The following is an 18264-nucleotide window of genomic DNA, read 5'->3' as shown; positions in this document are numbered from 1 at the left end:
ATGGATGCTGCAACACCACGCATATGTTCATATTTTTATGGCAATACACAATACTCTTTTTTATTGAAACTAATAACCCTGGTGGGTTGATGAATAAAGAAATCCCTTTGGGAGAAAAAGGCAGCTGCTGATCAGTTTTGGACAAAATAAGCAAATGTAGTATGAAATTAAGAGGCCCAATTATGCTTTTTGGGGGTTTTCTCTTTCCTGAGGTGTGTTGTAGTCTAGGTTTCATATTATAGAAAAAGCCTTAAAACATTATAAATATCAAGCATGCTCTGGAGTTATGAGAAACATATTTTTTCTACGTTTTTTTGGGGAAGTTTGGATGATTATAAGCAACGAATATCTTATATAATGATACCCTTCTGTAAATCACACTGAATTAAATGTGTTTATCATGTGGATAATGAGCAAATTAGCCTCCTGCATTGTTGTGTGCTTACGCAGGAGAGCTTCAGTTTAGTGTAACCAGCAGATGGAAATAACTCATTGCTATATAATATGATGAGAAGAATATCACCACAACATTTCAGAACTGAACGAAAGTGACAGTGAGGTCTCCGTCTTATTTATTTACATTTTACAGATGCAGTGAAACACACCGTGAACGTATAACGCTCCTTCAAAAACATCTGGAGAAGACAGAAGAGAAGACAAAGCAAACAATAACCCCCATTCACAGCACACAGTGTGTACCGTTACTGTCATTAGTCCAAAAGGCACATTCTTTGTCACTCCTCCAACAAAGGGAAGGCAGGTGTCCATTCGTGTCATGGGTGGGTAATGGTATCTTCCATCACATTTACATAAAACAAACAGGTGAAAATATCTTGCTTTTGACCGAAGTAAAAAGGCCGTAGAGAAACCAAAACCACTTAACTAAAGGACATAAGATTTGTTCTTAACAAAAATATGCTTCAAAGGAAATGGATCCCCTAAAAGGCCAGATTCCAGCTTCTCAAATGTGACTTAAGACATTCTGTAGGAGGTTGTGACGGACATTTTGTCATACTTTTCTGATATTTTATAGACCAAATCCGAGTTTAATATACATTCCTGAAAGCAATTTAGACCAGCTTTAGTTTCATCACGATACAGCTGCACAAGATCTGGCCCAAATATAATAAAATAAGGATTTAAATAACGATATTTCTAATCAAGTAGTCAAAATTCTGATCATACTTTTGGTATTTAACCGTTTTCTTTATATTATGGACACTTTTCGGTTCATACAAAGTATTGAGGTCTGATACCAAGCCCTGCCTGGAGCACGATGTAAAGAAGCAAAACCAGCCAAACAGAAGGTCCGTTTCCCTGTCCAACAACAGCAGGACAACAAGTGTCCCACCTCCACCCTCCATGTCCCCCCGGCTCAGGGAGCAGCCAGCTCCAGCAGCAGCCTCTCCTTCTCCCGCTGCAGCTCCACGATGCTCTGCTTGTTCTGCTCCAGCCGGTCCTCCAGCCACTGCAGCAGCGGGCCGCTCACCGCAGACATCTGGCTGCACAGGTTCTTGGTGAACACCGAGCCGTTGTGGATCTTGGTCACGGGGTCCAGGTGCCCCAGGTTGTGGATCTTGCGGTAGGTGTCCTGCTCCTCCTGGCACAGGATCCGCGGCAGCTCCACGGCGGACTCGAGGCACACCTTCCCGATGGCCTCGCGCGGCACGACGTGGATTGGGATCTCCACCCGCTCGTACTCAGGAGCCCTTCTGCACCGACTGGAAGCAGGTGTAGAGCACACGCCCCGTCTTGGTGTTCTTGTCCTCTATGAAGCAGGAGAAGATTAGGCCCACGAAGCACTGGTCCAGCATCTGATACATGGCCTGCGTCCTGACATCGACGTGGGAGGGCCACACGGTGATGTGCGGATGGGAGTGATACCAGCCCACCACCCGCATCGGGCGGCCGGTCATGTCTGCGAGCCGCTCTGCCTCCGTGGAGGCCGCGGACAGCTGCTCCGGGGAGATCTCTACCCGGTCCTTCCGCTTGTCCGAGCGTCGGAGGATGATGACCGAGTGGATGTGGACGATCCGGGCGGGCTCAGCCTCTCCGATACACAGCCCCATCACCTCCTCCTTCTCCGTGCTGAGCGCGTGATTCATGCACACCAGGAAGGCGTCTGACTCCAGGTGAACCGCACTCACCGCCATGATGTCAAACTAATAGAAAGTGTAACCTCCCGGACCAAAACATCAACAGCAGCGTTTCACTTCCGCGTTCTGAAGTGCCGCACAAAAACAGTCCGTGTTGGTGCAAGCGGGCTCGACATAAGGTTCCGCTTACAAACGAGAGTCTTCTTCTTCGGTTTTAAAGGTGCATTACCGCCACCTACTGTATTGGAGTGTGGACCATACTTCATTTTACTTCACTTTATTTACTGTATACACCTCATCTTGTGTCAACATTGAGGTAACACGTTTGAAATCATTTCTATCCTACATTTCTATAACTTTATTCTTAAATGGTTAACGTATTATCCCCATCCCTTGGCTATATTTTAACATATTTAGTGACAATCTAAGAAGGGAGTTTTAGGATTTATGAGAACGGCTGCCTCACTGTAATTGTTGTGCATATTAATATAAGGATTGGGAAATTTGAATCAAGAAAATAAGTCAGAAAAGGGTAAGTATAAATCATGCATTAAGATGGGAAAAAATGGCCTAAAGTACTCATAATGAGGAATAAAAATGTATATAATAAGAATCAAGCAAAGTGAATGCATTCAGTTGTCAACGATTTCTATTAAAAGCTGTAACCCCCAGAGAACGACGTAGTCAATGAAGCCAAAATGACAAAAATCAAGTTTATTTGCAAAGTGCTTTTCATTACATTTGTACCCAATGATCAAAAACCAGGTGTATATAAAAACACAGAAATATATCAATAAAAAGTGAAAGTCTAATTGTTCAGATACAATAAAGTAAGGCTCTTCGATCTCTGTGCAACTTTAAAACAATAACATTTATATCAGAAGTGCTGCAATAAGTGCAATTCGGTTGTGATTTCATGTAGATTTTCTAACTGAGGCTTATTCTTTTGGAATGAAATTTGCATATACTGCCAGGACTGTGCAGAATAATGAAGCATTTAGATCATTCTTTATACAATTAATCTATTTTAGAACCTTTTACCTTCTTGTTTTACTTCACCAGTTCAAATTCCTTTGTACTTTCTATATTTGGCGAATAAAGCTATTCGGATTTCATGAGCAAAGATGACACAGACATTCCCGATGCAGATATATTCAAAAAATGCAGTATTTCTGCTTCCTAGAGGAAGAAAAGCAGCTAGAATAAACATTTCAAAACACCCCCAAAGTACATTTAAAATCAATTTAATACGTTTGTTTGTTGAAAGATGTATTTGCACAACTTTATGTTAAGTTATACAACTCTATTATTAAATAGAGCAGTGCTAGAATGAGTCATAAAAGCCGTAAATTAGTTTCAAAGTTGTTTTGGTGAGATGCCTGAAATAAGATCTGTGCTTAATACAATCCTAAGGGATTATAAGGGTTTGTCCATCCATCTCCATCCATCCATGGATATAAGGGTTTGTTATAATCATTAATACATCCCTGGCGAATATCTGAAGCTTGTATGTGTCTCAACTGTGACTCAATGAGACTACTTAACATCGTCACTCCGAACATTAGCCACATATAGCTTAGCGGTGGTGATTGAGTCATGTGACTATGATGTAGTACATGTGCTATAGCCTAACGTCAGCTTTTGACCTCTGGCGATTGGTGTGAATATTTGGACATTTTCTGCAATTCTTCTTTCATCGAATGCGAATATTCCATGGTTTTTTTATTGGATGGAGCTCTCATTGCGCTAGCTTCCATGTCGGCCCACAGAAAGGAGTCATCCTTGCACTTATAGAACATAGTCAGATCAAATTAATAAGCAAAACCTGTTCTCAAATCAGGAAGACTTTGTGAAAGTATAGATTCAAATATCAAGCTTCGAAAACTCTGCAGATCCGTTACCAAATGAGGCAAAAACACCAAACCCAGGACGCAGAGGCTGGCTGAACGTGGTGTGGACTCTGTGGAGGAGTTTCATGGTTTCGGAGACGCTGTAGAAGGACAGAACACCTGCACTGTGATCCAGGTACACCCCTACTCTGGAGGACCGAGGACCTGAAATCACAATGTTAGTACCGTTATGTCTGAACCCATAACTGTTGTTGAAACACTCCAATGCCCAAGACTTGTCATCGTTTCCAAATCCACTTTCATATCCTGTTCTGCTGATGTCCTTGTAGGTGACGGCCATCGACACCTCAAATCCGTTCCTCTCCACCTCCCAGTAATGACGTCCGCTCAGACTCTCTCTGCACATGGCCTGAAACATGTCCGTAAATCTGTCCTGATGGCTCGGGTATAACAGTTTTTCACTCACTACTGATGCTTTTCTGTTGCCCTCAGACAACAGCAGCCGTGCGTGTGCTGTGTTTGGATCCAGGGTGGTTTCCTGGGAATGTTGTAAGAACTCAGCTCTGGTCTTAGGCTCTTCCTGTTGGAGTAAAACATCCACTTCTTCAGGCTTTGAGATCCTACTCCACGCATCGGTGAGAACCTCCTGTAGTTTATCTCTGACCTCCGACACAGCTCCAGTAACATCTTCAAAGTACTGCTTAGGGCGGGGATTGATGCTAGGTGAGTTTGAAGGCTCACCGAGACATGCCAGTGAGGAGTAATGGTGTAGAAACTGGCTGTGATCCTCTGTGTGTGAGAGCTTCTCCAACTCAGCGTCTTTCCTCCTCAGCTCATTGATCTCCTTCTTCAGCTTCTCCTGAATCTTCAAAGCCCGACTCACTTCACTTTTCTGCCGGTGTTTGATCTGCTGCATCACATCAGAGCTGCTGCTCTTGCTCAAACTGACCACCTGAGTGAAGATCTTCTCGCTTTCCCTCACTGCTTTATCAGCAGAGAGATCGATGGCCTCCAGCTCCTCCTGAAGCAGCTTCACACCTTTCTTTCTGTTCTGGATTCTCTGCTGGATGTTTTGCCGACTCACCACGAGCTCTCCCTGCTTCTCAGTCCTTTCTGTTATGGCTAAGACAGTGTCATGGCCCTTATGTTCATCCATGGAGCAGAGAATGCAGATACACTGCTGATCTGTGCGGCAGAAGATCTTCTTCTCTTTACCATGACGAGCACAGATGTTCTCCTGAGGCTTTTTTGAGGGGTCGACCAGCTTGTGTTTTCCAAAGGCAGGGGATTCATAGTGAGGCTGGAGGTGCTGCTCACAGTAAGAGACCAGACACTGCAGACAGGACTTCAGAGCTCTCAGTTTTCTCCCAGTGCAGACATCACATCCCACATCTCCAGGTCCAGCATAGCTGTGATCAACTGGACTCGCTTTGACGTCTGTCTTCTTATTCTTCACTTCCTCCACTAAATCTGCCAACATGGTGTTTTTCATCAGGACAGGCCTCGGTTCAAAGCTCTGTCTGCACTGAGGACAGCTGTAACTACTCTTCTGATTCTCTTCATCCCAGTGGCTGTTGATACAGTCCAAACAGTAGCTGTGTCCACAGGGAATAGTCACTGGATCCTTCAGTAGATCCAAACAGATGGAACAGCAGAGCTTTTTCCGATCCATGAGGTTTTGTTGCTGCGCCATGTCACCTCAGAGAATGTGAACTAGTTTCACTTTCTTGTAAAAAGTGTTCCAAACTAAAGCTCAGTTCCCTTTCTTCACTTCTGCTCGCTGATCTGCTGATCTTCCCTCTCATGTGTTGTTGCAAAGGAAGCAAGGAGGAGAAAATAACTGGACTGAATGGGACTGTCCTGTTGGACAGCAGGAAGAGGAGGCGGGGCTTATTCGCTCCCATTCATTCCAGGGAGAAGAGTGGTTCCAGGGAAGCAGCAAGTCTGTTTGTCATTAATCGATAACAGAATGAAAACAGTGGGGAAGATATTCCAGATGCCTTACTTAAGTGAATCTACTAATAGAAAAATACTCTTGCTCTTGATTAATTAAGTAAAAGTATATATTATAACTCACGGGTTCATGTAAAAGCTGTTATAGTTGGTTATGGTGGAAATCAATTCAAACTGTTAACTAATAATGACTTCATCTCCTGATTCTTTCATTAAAATATTGGTTGTTTGATTTGTGAAACAATAAATATAGAGAGAGATAAATAACATGTTTTCATAGCACAAGTAAAAAAGAATACATTAAAATCAATAAAGAAATAATCTCCAAGGTTTTAAAGATCGCTTCTTTAATTATATTCGAATAAACAATTATCACAAATAGTTGCCAATTTATTTATTTTGATCCAACTGCAGATTCAGCTGACATTTTATAATTCTAGTCATGTTTAAGAAAATGTCATTTGTTTTAGTACCTCTAAAAATACCTCAAAGGTGTACTTACATTCACTCATCACTTATTTACCATTGTATATATGACAGTTTTGGCTTTAGTGAATGATTTCCTTCCTGATCAGACTGCGCCACATCTCACTTTATTATTCGTTCTGATTTATAAAAGGAGTCTACCATACAGCCTGTCAGCAACAAGACAAACGTAAGAGATGTTCTAACTATTTCCCTCATCTCTTTTCCCTCTTTCCTTTGTCATGCCTGTGTTTCACCACCATGTGTCCCCCTTGGTTTACAATTCATTCAGAGCCAATCCTCCCTGTTTCAGTTCCTCTTGATTGCTAGTTCATTGTCTTGTCACTCAGTAGAGCAGCGTATAAAATTAGGCGGCATGTGTAAGTGTAATTGTTCATTCATTATGACGGACTATTGTTATTTCCATGTTGGACAAAGATCAACGTTTTTTTATGAAAGAACATTGGATCAAAACGTGCAAATTTCTGTGTGGAGAGGTTATTCTGAAATGTTATTTCATATAAACAAATAGCATAGGCTGTGAATAGCTCATATATTTGCATTTAAGCAATGCACTGGATCCCACAACAGAAAGGAAATGGGAATTTGACATTGGATTACTTAAGAAAATAAACTCTGGGGCCAGAAAATGTTCATAATTCTTCAACCACATTATCTCTACAAATAAACGCAACTTAGCTATCTGATATTTCTATATTTTAGTAGAAAAAATAAGGAGGTTGTGTGAACCATTGACCTTTATTCACCCGTTGATTTAAAGGCGAGGGACAGAAAGCTAAGGAAGCCGAGCGAAATTCCTACTCGTTTCCACATTTAGATCTCAATCCTGCAGCAATATACATGAAGGCATAGCTGTACTTGGAACTAAATGCTTATTTTTTTACAATTAATCTCTATTTTTGTTGTCGGAACCAGAGCGATGGTCTTGCAGGTTGGCCCACAAGCATCACTACAGCATTCAGTAGCCTGACAGAACTGCTCCTTGTATTCACGGTCTACGTGTGGCTACCATTTTCAAAGAAACCGTACCACTACTGGTGAGAATGATGCTGCCAAATCCACCTGAAATCTACCTACTGTGGCAGTTCTGAGGTACAGGAAGTTGATGGTTATTATAAATCCCTTGTCGTGCAAACATGGAATTAAAAGGACCGGTTCCAGCCCAGAGGATGTGTAGGATACAACTGAACAAGGCAGCTTCAGTTTCAGTAGATGCCTTGGAAATACGTCGTGGGGCATAGTATGTTTTCCATTGTGATCAAACACAAGGCCTTGATACGACTGTCTCTACGTTTCCTGAATAATTACATCGGAGGAACATGACACGCTTAAACCACTCTCATGTCTCCATGGCAACAGTTTGCGATGGTAAAACTTTGATCCTCAGCGTGGCTCGACATCAGCACATGCATGATCAAATGTGGATTCACTCATGCATGCCCCCACACACACACACACACACACACACACACACACACACACACACACACACACACACACACACACACACACACACACACACACACACACACACACACACACACACACACACTAAATGTCATCTAATAATCACTATAGGCTTGCTAGAAAGATGTTGTGTTCAGGAGTTGATGGAGCGTTTGCTCGGGCACATCACATGTTTGCAGAGTCTTGGTATCCATGACGACGAAGATGCTGCCAGTACGATTTGATCGTTAGATGAACAGGAGACCACTGAAATAACGATAATCACACAGCTGCTCCAATCCATTCCAACTGAAGGCATTATTTATTACATGTTGTACTTTTACTCCACTGCATGTATTTAATCCCTTTAGTTGCTAGGCAGATTAGGATGAATGATGGTAAATATAATCTCCCTTAAATCAGACTGTAGTTCACCTGCAGTAAATCCAGCAGCTACCCTGCAGTATACAAAGCCATTCAAACTAGCTGCACCTTTACCAGCTCTGAGAACACTTTAATGATCAATCATTATAAAACATATCAGAGATATTATTCTGAAATGGACCAATCAGACAATGACTACTTTTACTGTCGCTACTTTAAGTACATTTAGAGGAGAGTACTTTCTACTTTCACTGGAGGAACATTTAGAATACTTTCACTGTGACAGAGTATTCCTACACTCTGGTACTTCTACTTTACTCAAGTACAAGACCTGAGTACTTCTACTTTACTCAAGTACAAGACCTGAGTACTTCTACTTTACTAAAGTACAAGATCTGAGTACTTCTACTTTACTCAAGTACAAGACCTGAGTACTTCTACTTTACTCAAGAACAAGATCTGAGTACTTCTACTTTTACTCAAGTACAAGACCTGAGTACTTCTACTTTACTCAAGTACAAGATCTGAGTACTTCTACTTTTACTCAAGTACAAGCACTGAGTACTTCTACTTTTACTCAAGTACAAGCACTGAGTACTTCTACTTTTACTCAAGTACAAGCTCTGAGTACTTCTACTTTACTCAAGTACAAGCTCTGAGTACTTCTTCCACCTTAACACATTGTCATATTCCAGCAGTGTATGTTGTAGCAGGTAAATAAAAACGAGTGTGTTTGTTCAGCTTAATAAAGGAACAGGTGTGGCTCAGTGATGTGTATTTAATAGTTTTTGGACAACAATGGCACAGAGAAAGAAGATAAATCAGGCTTTAGGTGCACAATATAATGCAATACTTCAAAAACACACCTATTTATTTTCATCAGTAACAAACACAGGATTCGTTAGCCTTATTCTTGAACTTAAAGGGGCCTATTATGATCATTTTCTGGTTTCATAATTGCATTGTGTCCCTCTACTGGAACATTTTTACAAGCTTGAATGTTTCAAACGTGTGCTTTACAAAATGTAAACGGTCAAAATGGGTCCAAAGTTATTTCCTGTTACAATGTTTGCAAATATCAAGCAGTGACAGGAAATTAGACTGTTTCCTAGCAACCTATTATAAGTGAACGGGTCTTTGCTGACCCAACTCTGGATCATGCTGCACGAACAGGATTTTAAAGACGTTGTCTTAATTGGAATTTACCCTAAGCTGTTATTTAAACCAAAGTTTTGTGAATATTTTTAGGTTTCAAGACAGTGTTAAAAAATATAGTCTTCTTTATTTTCTTACCAGATAATTAGATGTCTCATCAATGTATTAAACCATTTCCTTTACAATCTTCGATTTATTTAGTAGTTGATGACCCTGGGTTTTGAGTTAGGAAAGGAAACAGAACAGTTTAAAATACATTACAGTCATTTACTGCAAACACAGCAGCTTCACTGTGGAGTTAGATAAAAATAGCATCCTTTCATCCACATCGATTATTACAATATCTTTCTTGCTGTTTGATTCCTCATCTTGTCCTTTCTTAAAGTGAGTTAAAATACTTGTTAAAGTATGTCTGTGTTTCCACCTGTTGAGCGTTTGGGTCACAGTGAATGAAGAAGTAACTGGCAGGCACTAGGACCCTGTGGGTTCGCGTCTTTTCAGGTTACACACGATGCTGCCTTCACGAGCTGCAGGAATTGTTAACACTACATTTAGTAGTGGAGAAGTTTTTGGTTAAATGCCTCAAATCGACTGATAAATTCTGCAGTTTATCTTCCAAACTGTATTACCTCAACGTTTCCACTTGTAGGTTTATGAATACGCAAAAAATGTTATACCAGTTCATTGGATTGTGGCAAAGCAACATTTTAAGCCTAGTTTTGGTTAGCTTTCAACTTCTGGCGACTGCAAATGTGCCACGGAATCATGGAAGTGTCGCTTTTGTCGGAGAATTGAGCGATTTTATTAAATTGCAGCCTCAAATTACTTACATTAAATTAAATCAAAACAAAACGGGAACTATTTATTCAATAAAAGGGAACAAAGTATAGGCCTATCTTGTGTGCAAAGATGAGGTATTTTGTGGCCGATATACATATATGATATACATTCCCAAACAATAAATTCCCTGTTATGATTTTTTTTTTATCACCATGCTTTTTACGGAAGGGAAAAAGTGTGTAAAATAAACTCAGGATTAAATTGTTTGTTAGAAGAAAAAAAAAATCATGGTAGCGCCTTTTTACCAACAACTAAGAAACCCGAGTTTATTAGGTGTCCCTGAACGCGAGATGAGCGTCAAACCTCCACCCCTCGAGGAAGCCGAGCGACATCCATCAGACTCTCTGCTGCACTCTCGGAGGTACACTCTTCAGGCTGCACCCCACCGACACTCTGCCGGGCTGTCACACCGAGATCCAGGCACATTCTGGTGATCTCCACGCGGATTCCCCTCTCCACCAGGACCGAGGGAGAGATGCGCCGTCTCGGAGGAGGAGGAGGAGAAGAACAGCAGCAGCAGCAGCAGCAGCAGCAGCAGATACACACACCTGCGAGCAGGATCTGAGTTTCTGTAACGTCAAAGAAAGGTAAGTGCAGTAAGAAATGTTTCCTAGTCGAGCTTCAGCCTCGGGTTTTGTCAGATGCAGATGCTTTTTGTTTATTTCCGCGGTACTTCCCAGCATCAGGGGAAGGCAGGCGGTATGAGTCATAGCCCGGATCTGCTGAGGAGCAAAGTGTCTGCAGCCTCCCAAGCCTCAGTCTCGTATCAGCAGCTGCTCATGCAAAGCGCTGCACCTCTGTGTGCTGTTTAGCAAATGACTGCTTACTGTGTGTGTGTGCATGTGTTTGTAGTTGGAGTGGGTGTGTGCAGACACGTGTGTGTATGGGATAGTTATTTCAAATTGCTGGCAAGAGTTTGTATACCAGAATGAAATTCACAAGTTTTAGGGCTGCAAAGATACATTTTATTTGTCGGTTAATCTTTCGATTATTGTCTCGATTAATCGATTAGTTGCTTGGTCTGTGTTGGTGACATGTTGAGTGTTTCTTTAAAGCTACAGAACATACTAAGCAGGAATCCAATTGTTCTTTCTTAAAACACAACTTCATATCCGATGTATTTAATAGTCAACAACCAGCTTCTTGGTTTGACCCCCTTTTAGATGCTACGGCATACATTATCTAGAAGGGTCTAGCTTTTTGTGTTTGGCTCTCCTGTTTTGACGCAACAATGTCCCCATGCCATGCACAAAGTCAGCTCGACTACGTTGCACAGAACTCTGACATTCATCGCCTTTGGGGTTAAACGAAACATAGATTCGGAGCCAGACCTTATCACCATCATCAGTGGTGGACCTCTCTAATGCTCTTGTGGATAAATGGGGGTGAATCCCTGCAGCCCTTATGAAAACTCCCCTGGCCATATTTGCATGCATCTTTGAGACGGCCCCTAACTTTGATTTCTCCATTCCTCTCTTTTTTTGTCCACATATAAGGCTTCAAAATCTGATCAGAAGATAAAAACAAGACCTGTTGAACATCAGTAAAGCTTCATCCTACACCACAAACCACTGATGAATAGGTATTGAGTCGTGCTTAATTAAACGTCCCCAGTGTGCTTTGCCCACTAGCAGTTTTTATATCTGTGCATGTAATGTGCATTTGCCTAAACCCCCAACGATCTATTTCTGTATTAAAGATATCAGCGTATGTTACAAATGAAATGCCACGACTTGTGTCCGCTCGTTCCCTGGGTAATATTTCAGATACACTCATGAGCAGCTCCTCTAGGACAGTAACGAGTCCCGGTCCTATAGACAGACTCACTGTATTTGTCGTCTCATAAATCAGTGTGTAAACTAAGATGGAAGGAGCAGAGTTAATTAGATGGAAGCTGCCTTTATTGGTTTGGTAATTTACTCTGATCCCTTGAGCTGCTGGCAGCTTTATCGTTGTATTACGTCTCAAACATCAATCCAAGTTGATTCCTCGCTGATGGACCCGTAATGGAGATTACAGATTACCTTTTGGCTCGTTGGGTTGTTATCTCCACTGTTGTTTATACACTGACACCTGCTGCTTTTAAAAGTTGCTTTGCATTTCATAGAACGATGAATTAATTAACAAAAATGGAAATAAAGAATGAGTGGCTTTAGCAGATGCACACAACAAGTGTTTTCAAGTGTTAATTACTCTCATGGCTGGGTGATATGGCAAACATATTACATTTTATTCCATATCTCAACTCACAAAATATATAAAGATATATCATATTTTCTAATAATTCAATAAATGAATATTGTACAGGAAAAAGCCTTATGGTAAAACGTATTTTGGTATACTCATGTTTGAATTAAACACTACACAAATGAAAAGTACTCAGTATTTTGTTATTTTATTAAGAATTTGACTGAAAATGAACAATTTTAAGAGAAAATATAGAGAAATGCAAATAAATTTACGCTAAACCTTAACTCAGAAAATGAAAAATAGTCAAATTAAACATTAAACAGCTTCATAAACAGAGTATATTATGTTCTATTGCATTGAAACAATACAAATTACCAATAGTTTAAGTAATATTTGTGGGAGAAATGTCATAAAATGCATATAAGCTGCTTTTTATATATGGAGATTTCCTTGTTTTTGGTCACATTATTCACACCATTAAAGTACATATCTGAAACCTTGGACTGTGAGAAACTGTGATGGTTATTTCTCCCTATCTCCTGACACAGCAGTTGTTTTTATGCAGCTGTTGTCGATGTGCACGCATGGCTTTTTGTCACAGTTTGCCTATGTCTGAAGCAGTTTAACTAAAGACTTGTTTTCCCTCCTCGGATCGTTTCTCCGTAATAGTTTTTATTAAACTGTCACACAGTGTGGCGCACAGACGTTTGCACACGACATCGGTAAAGAACACCCACTGCCCGCAACAGCTGATGCTGAGGGGAGCCTACAGGCAGACTCTGCAGGGAGACTCTCTGGGGGAGGACGCTTGCCATCATCATTAATTTAAACTTCTGCCTGCCGCTTAAATTGTGACGCAGCAGCTCACACCTCTGAATAAAGACTAAAATCCTGTGTAACCAGGTTCCTGATGATGCCACACCTGAGATCTGGCAGTGCATTGTGTCTGCAGCTGTTTCCGTTAATCCAGTTAATTGTTAGATTATAATTATAGTAATTGACGTCCTCCAGATTTTGATCAGGTTATTTTAAATGATTGGATATAAATCAGGAAGAATCCGTGATCAATGGAACCCAGGCCTATACATTTAGTTTAGTGAAATTCAACATAATATTATATATCCTTTAAAAAATCAAATGAAATCAAAATGAAAAGAGAATGAAATGTCCTCATACCAAAACCATAGAATAGATGGAGGATGGACAGAATATTTGCCAAAGACTCCTAAAACCCAGTATACGTGACCATCCTTTTTAATGTTGTGATACAGTCACACAGTGGCTGGCATTATGAAAGCATTTGTGTTAAATGGTGAAGATACGCAAGCTAGATTCTCTTAAAATGCATCTTCCCTTAGGCTTCGGTAACACGGGGGTAGTTACCTTTTTCCCCGGGTTGTTTAGCATCCAACACGAATCCCTGTGTTCCTCTCCTGCTTCTATTGGCTAGTCCTAAAACACATTGTACGTGATTGGCTAAGGGGCAGAACATCTTAAAGTTGTTGATCAATCAAAACAGAGCCTGCCAGCTAACCAATCAGAGCAGACTGGGCTCTGGTTTCAGACAGAGGGTGAATAGAGGTGCTGCAGTACAGACAGTATGAGAAAAATAAAGAGCTTTCTGAACATTAAAGCATGGAGACATGTCCCAGGAGAGAGACTGAGTACAAATATGGAAATGGAACTACACTTCTTGGATAGGTTGAGGAAAAGATTTGACTTGGCTTAAATAACTACATCCACAACTGTTTGTCCTCCCCATGCAGACTTTCCAACTCTTAAAACTTCATCACCTGACCTCCTCGGTTGCACTAGTCACAATTACTAAAGCCACTCGTGGTCACCTTATGACGACTGGTCAATATGAGTTTCTTTTACAACGTTTGTTGGGTGGGAGTGACTCTGCAAAGTAGAAGCTGAGAAAAACTCAACACATTCTTTCTGAACAACCCTTAAGGTTGGGAAACACTCCTCTTGCTATTCCATCCCTGCTCGGTTTCCTTCCTTCTTCTCCTGAATAATGGCAATCTCGAGATAACGAATAATTAGGAGCCACAGTCAAACTAATTGCACATGCTCAGACCTGTAGACCTTTCACGCTGTTGTCGGATAGTTTGGATGAGGTGCACCAGCAGTTTCCATGGTAATGTTTGAAAACCCAGTTGTACTTTTGAGGTTTATCCGGACTGAATTGCCACCTGTGAGATTACAGGTTGGATGTGCTGCTGCGATGATTCTCCGTGACCTTTTAACTCTGGGATGGCTCTCCCCTAACCGGGTGTGCCCTTTTCTTCTCGCCCTGTGTCTTTCTCTGTCTCTGTCACTGCCTCACTCTCCTGCTGCCCACCTGCAGTGTATTGACCAGAAGCAGCAGGATTCAGCCTTCCTAAGATGATTAATGCATAGATAAGATTGCCACCTGATAGCGAGGGCTGACTGACTGCGGCAGCCGTCCTCTCCAAGCAAAGCGTGGTGTGTGCCGTCCTGATGGCAGAATTGAGTTTTAGTGATAGAACGTTTTTTTGGCGGCAATAATTTGGTCAAAGCTCCATAGGAAATTGGAGCCAAAGAACCAGACTGTAACAAGTTCACTGGAGACAGTACGTCTCGAAGGGACCAAATTATGTCTGGCATTTTCAGCTGTTATTAAAGCGGCTATGATTCATATTTTGTATTGCCTATTACTCATGGATCACTACATGTATATGAAGTAGGGCCACTCGTAGAACAATAGTTTATGGTAAATAATAAAGTGTTTAGATGCCTGTAAAACTGATATTGTTTCAGTAGTTGGTGGAGACCAAAACTGAGGTAAAAGGATAGTGAAAGTAAGGGTACTTTAGGCCAAATTACACTCTGCTATGGACCTCCTGACGTAATTACAATGCCCAACAAGATCTTAGCATGTACGCCAATTGCTATGCTCCTGTTTCGTTCCACACTCGGTCAAGTTGGTGGTGACTTTAAGAAAATACAAAGGGCGCCATGTTCTTCATATATAACCATCAGTAGAGCTCCCTCAGATCAGTAATGATTGAAAGAACTCAAAATGCTTTTTACTAACTTTTTAAAGATTTTGATTGGTTGCAATTCAATTGACTGTGGTTTTGATGTTGTGAAAAGGTGCATTATAAAAATGAATTGTAGTGTTTTCCATAACCAGTCCCACCCTGTGTATTGCTGTAAGCTCCCTGTAGTGGTTGTAGTTGTTCTGTGGTGTGGGCATGGAGATGGTGTGACACATTCAGGTTAACAATTTCATCTCAAGTGTTTCGCTCAGTTCAGCCAGTCAGTTCAGATAATCCACAGCCGGATAAGCAGTAGAGAGGTAAAGGGGAAACAGAGAGAGAGACAGAGAGAGGAGAGAGAGAGATAGAGAGAGATTAATAGATTGACTATCTTGTGACAGACAGTTTACTACCATTTGGTGTATTCATGTCTTCAAAAGATGTCCACTGCAAAAATGCTAATTCCCAGGCTATCATCCCTGAAGGGTAAACGGTTGTAGTGGCGCACCGGTTAAGAGAAAGTGTGGCTTTTAAACAGGAGGCTGATGTTTATCTTGTCCTGCTAATGTTGGTTTAACCTCAGTAATCTCTAACCTTAACCAGTGATATGTTTGGTCTAAAGATGGCTGATTTAGAAATATTTGAATAGTTACAAGCATTTTGAAACAGTATAGTGGTGCCGTCCAGAAAAATTCAGTTTTAGAGGACTTACTCTAGTGGACAAACTATGTAATGGATAACCGTTCACATATTGCTAAAGCTTAGTAAGCTAACATCCGCTCAGCTAATGTTTGTCTTGCTTTATTCCTCAGATAATTTTGTTAGAAAATACACTCCTAAAGGTTTGCCTCTCCACAGAGAGACAGAGACTGTGCCTGAGAAATGGAGCGATCTGAAAGAGTGAGATCAGTAATGTGGGTATGACTGCAGGATCGATAATGAAGGCTGTTCTTCTGGACAGTAAATCAGCTCAGCAGTACATTCTCTCCCCTCAGTATCCACTTTTATCCTCACTCATAAATACCAGGATTATAGCTTGTTATGATGGGGAACTCCCCGCACTGTAGTGCTGCTTTAATGATGTAGGCTGTTCTTGATTTATATAGAGCGCAGGCACACTGATCTCTGAGGCGTCTTGAGATAGATAGATGCTGTTTTTTAACCGTCATGGTCTCCTAACATCAAATCCAGCATCAGGACACAGACAGAGCTGGACACCATGAAACTGTCACTTTTTAACAATGAACACCCCCCCCCCCCTTCATGTTTGTTACCCGGTTTAACTAATAGATTCCATACAACTGAAATGAACTGCTATCTCCCTTATTTACTTGTGTTGAGTACCAAACTCTGTACTTTTAGCTGTACTGATCGAATAATGACAGTACTACTGAACGCCGATCCCCGTTAAATCCATCTGTGTCAACTGTTGGTACTTGAGTGCCTCTGGGGGAGGGAGTGTGAGACTCAGTGGTGCTGTCAGAGAGGAACTACTGGGAATCTGAAAGTGGGGTTTCACTTTATAAAACTGGAGGTAGGCTGTGCTCGCTGGAGTATTTCCAATTGCAAAATGCAAAGCTGGCAGGGGCTACGCGTCTCACATCTGCTGCCACCAAGACACTCTACTGTGGGTTATGCTAAGCCCTGGTTTTGGGAGGAGAAAGGAGGTTTGTTTTGAGTGCTTTGTCAAATGTGCTAAACAAATAAGAAGGATAAAAGACAGAGTAGATGCAGAATGAAGGTGCTGTTGGGTACTGGTATTGAATTCCAGTTTCCTGTAGCAGCTTTCTTCATATGGAAAGGCTCCCAACTCTGAGAGTTACTGAAAATAAACACAAAGCTTTATAAATTGTCAGAAGGAGACCAGCAAGAAGTACAGCAACACCTCCATACTGCTCACTGAACAGATTAACCTGTACCTGAAGATGGAGAAGAAGCCAAACAAGAAAGAGGAGCTGACCCTGGTTAACAACGTCCTGAAGCTGGCCACCAAACTGCTCAAGGAGTTGGACACTCCCTTCAGGCTGTACGGTTTGACGATGAACCCTCTGCTCTACAACATCACCCAGGTGGTCATCCTGTCCGCTGTGTCGGGGGTCATCTCTGACCTGTTAGGATTTAACCTGAAGCTATGGAAGATCAAATCGTGACAGTGAGCGGAGGGGGCGGGTCCTGGCTCGCTGACTGGCTCACTGATTGGTCGTCTGACTGAAAGACTGAACGCAGGTCTCCCATACCGAGAGCTCTCACCTCCAGCGGTCCCACTTTGTGCAATTAGGAAAACTATTTATTTACCCACTCACTTGTTCCCGCATTAATTCCTCAACATTTGAGTTATTCAAAGGTCAGACAAAGTAGTAAACCTCCTTTGCTCGTTAATTCTCTCTAAGATTCATATTAGTTGTTGTTAATGTGGCTACTCTCCTCCAGGATCTGATAAATGAAAGGAAACTGCAATTTAGGAGGACCATGTTTGGGTGTTTGAGAGATATCGTTTATCCTTCAACTTTTATCAGTGCTTAAATCAAATTTTAGGTACAATTACTCTTAAGTTTCCTTTTTTTTAGTGACATTATAATTAAAGTTTTGGAATAATGGTGCGTTGAATTAAAACATTTACTACCTTTGGGCTGGTGGAACAAGATCTCCTATGTTTTAAAGACAAAATGATAATTGTCACATTAATGGAAAAGCCTTTAAAGCAGTACTTCAGTAAGCATGTAACAGGTTGTATGTTGTTGGTTAATAATCCCAGTAACTAAAGATGTTATTAAATTCTTGAAAGCGAGGATGAAAGCATCCGATCGAGCGACCAGAGACGGGATACTTTTCAGATACCCGTGAATTAATAAACTG

General features: G+C 41.3%; 3 protein-coding genes across 3 annotated transcripts in view; 1 reads left to right on the top strand and 2 right to left on the bottom strand.

The window, feature by feature from the left end:
* Positions 1–530: 530 nt before the first annotated feature.
* Positions 531–2272, bottom strand: brcc3 (BRCA1/BRCA2-containing complex, subunit 3). The gene is given in 2 exon segments (XM_063889222.1): positions 531–1702; positions 1704–2272. Coding segments are annotated over 2 exon segments (777 nt in total). The 5' UTR covers positions 2154–2272; the 3' UTR covers positions 531–1375.
* A 523-nt stretch (positions 2273–2795) lies between these two features.
* Positions 2796–5755, bottom strand: LOC134868244 (E3 ubiquitin/ISG15 ligase TRIM25-like). The gene has a single exon (XM_063889221.1). It carries the CDS (start codon positions 5637–5639, stop codon positions 3960–3962), a length of 1680 nt encoding a protein of 559 aa, XP_063745291.1. The 5' UTR covers positions 5640–5755; the 3' UTR covers positions 2796–3959.
* Positions 5756–10533: 4778 nt separating this feature from the next.
* Positions 10534–18264, top strand: part of rab27b (RAB27B, member RAS oncogene family) — a 45983-nt gene continuing 38252 nt past the window's right edge. The window contains exon 1 of the mRNA XM_063890367.1: positions 10534–10797. The gene's annotated coding sequence lies outside the window, so the exon portion shown is untranslated. The remainder of the gene's footprint in view (positions 10798–18264) is intronic.

Source organism: Eleginops maclovinus, chromosome 8 (genome assembly GCF_036324505.1).
Source record: "Eleginops maclovinus isolate JMC-PN-2008 ecotype Puerto Natales chromosome 8, JC_Emac_rtc_rv5, whole genome shotgun sequence".
NCBI classification, from domain to species: domain Eukaryota; kingdom Metazoa; phylum Chordata; class Actinopteri; order Perciformes; family Eleginopidae; genus Eleginops; species Eleginops maclovinus.
This window is presented reverse-complemented; position numbering and strand designations above follow the sequence as displayed.

What these genes read in the sequence shown, in the direction of transcription:
- LOC134868244 (XM_063889221.1), bottom strand. Translation starts at nt 5,639, where the DNA reads ATGGCGCAGCAACAAAACCTCATGGATCGGAAAAAGCTCTGCTGTTCC.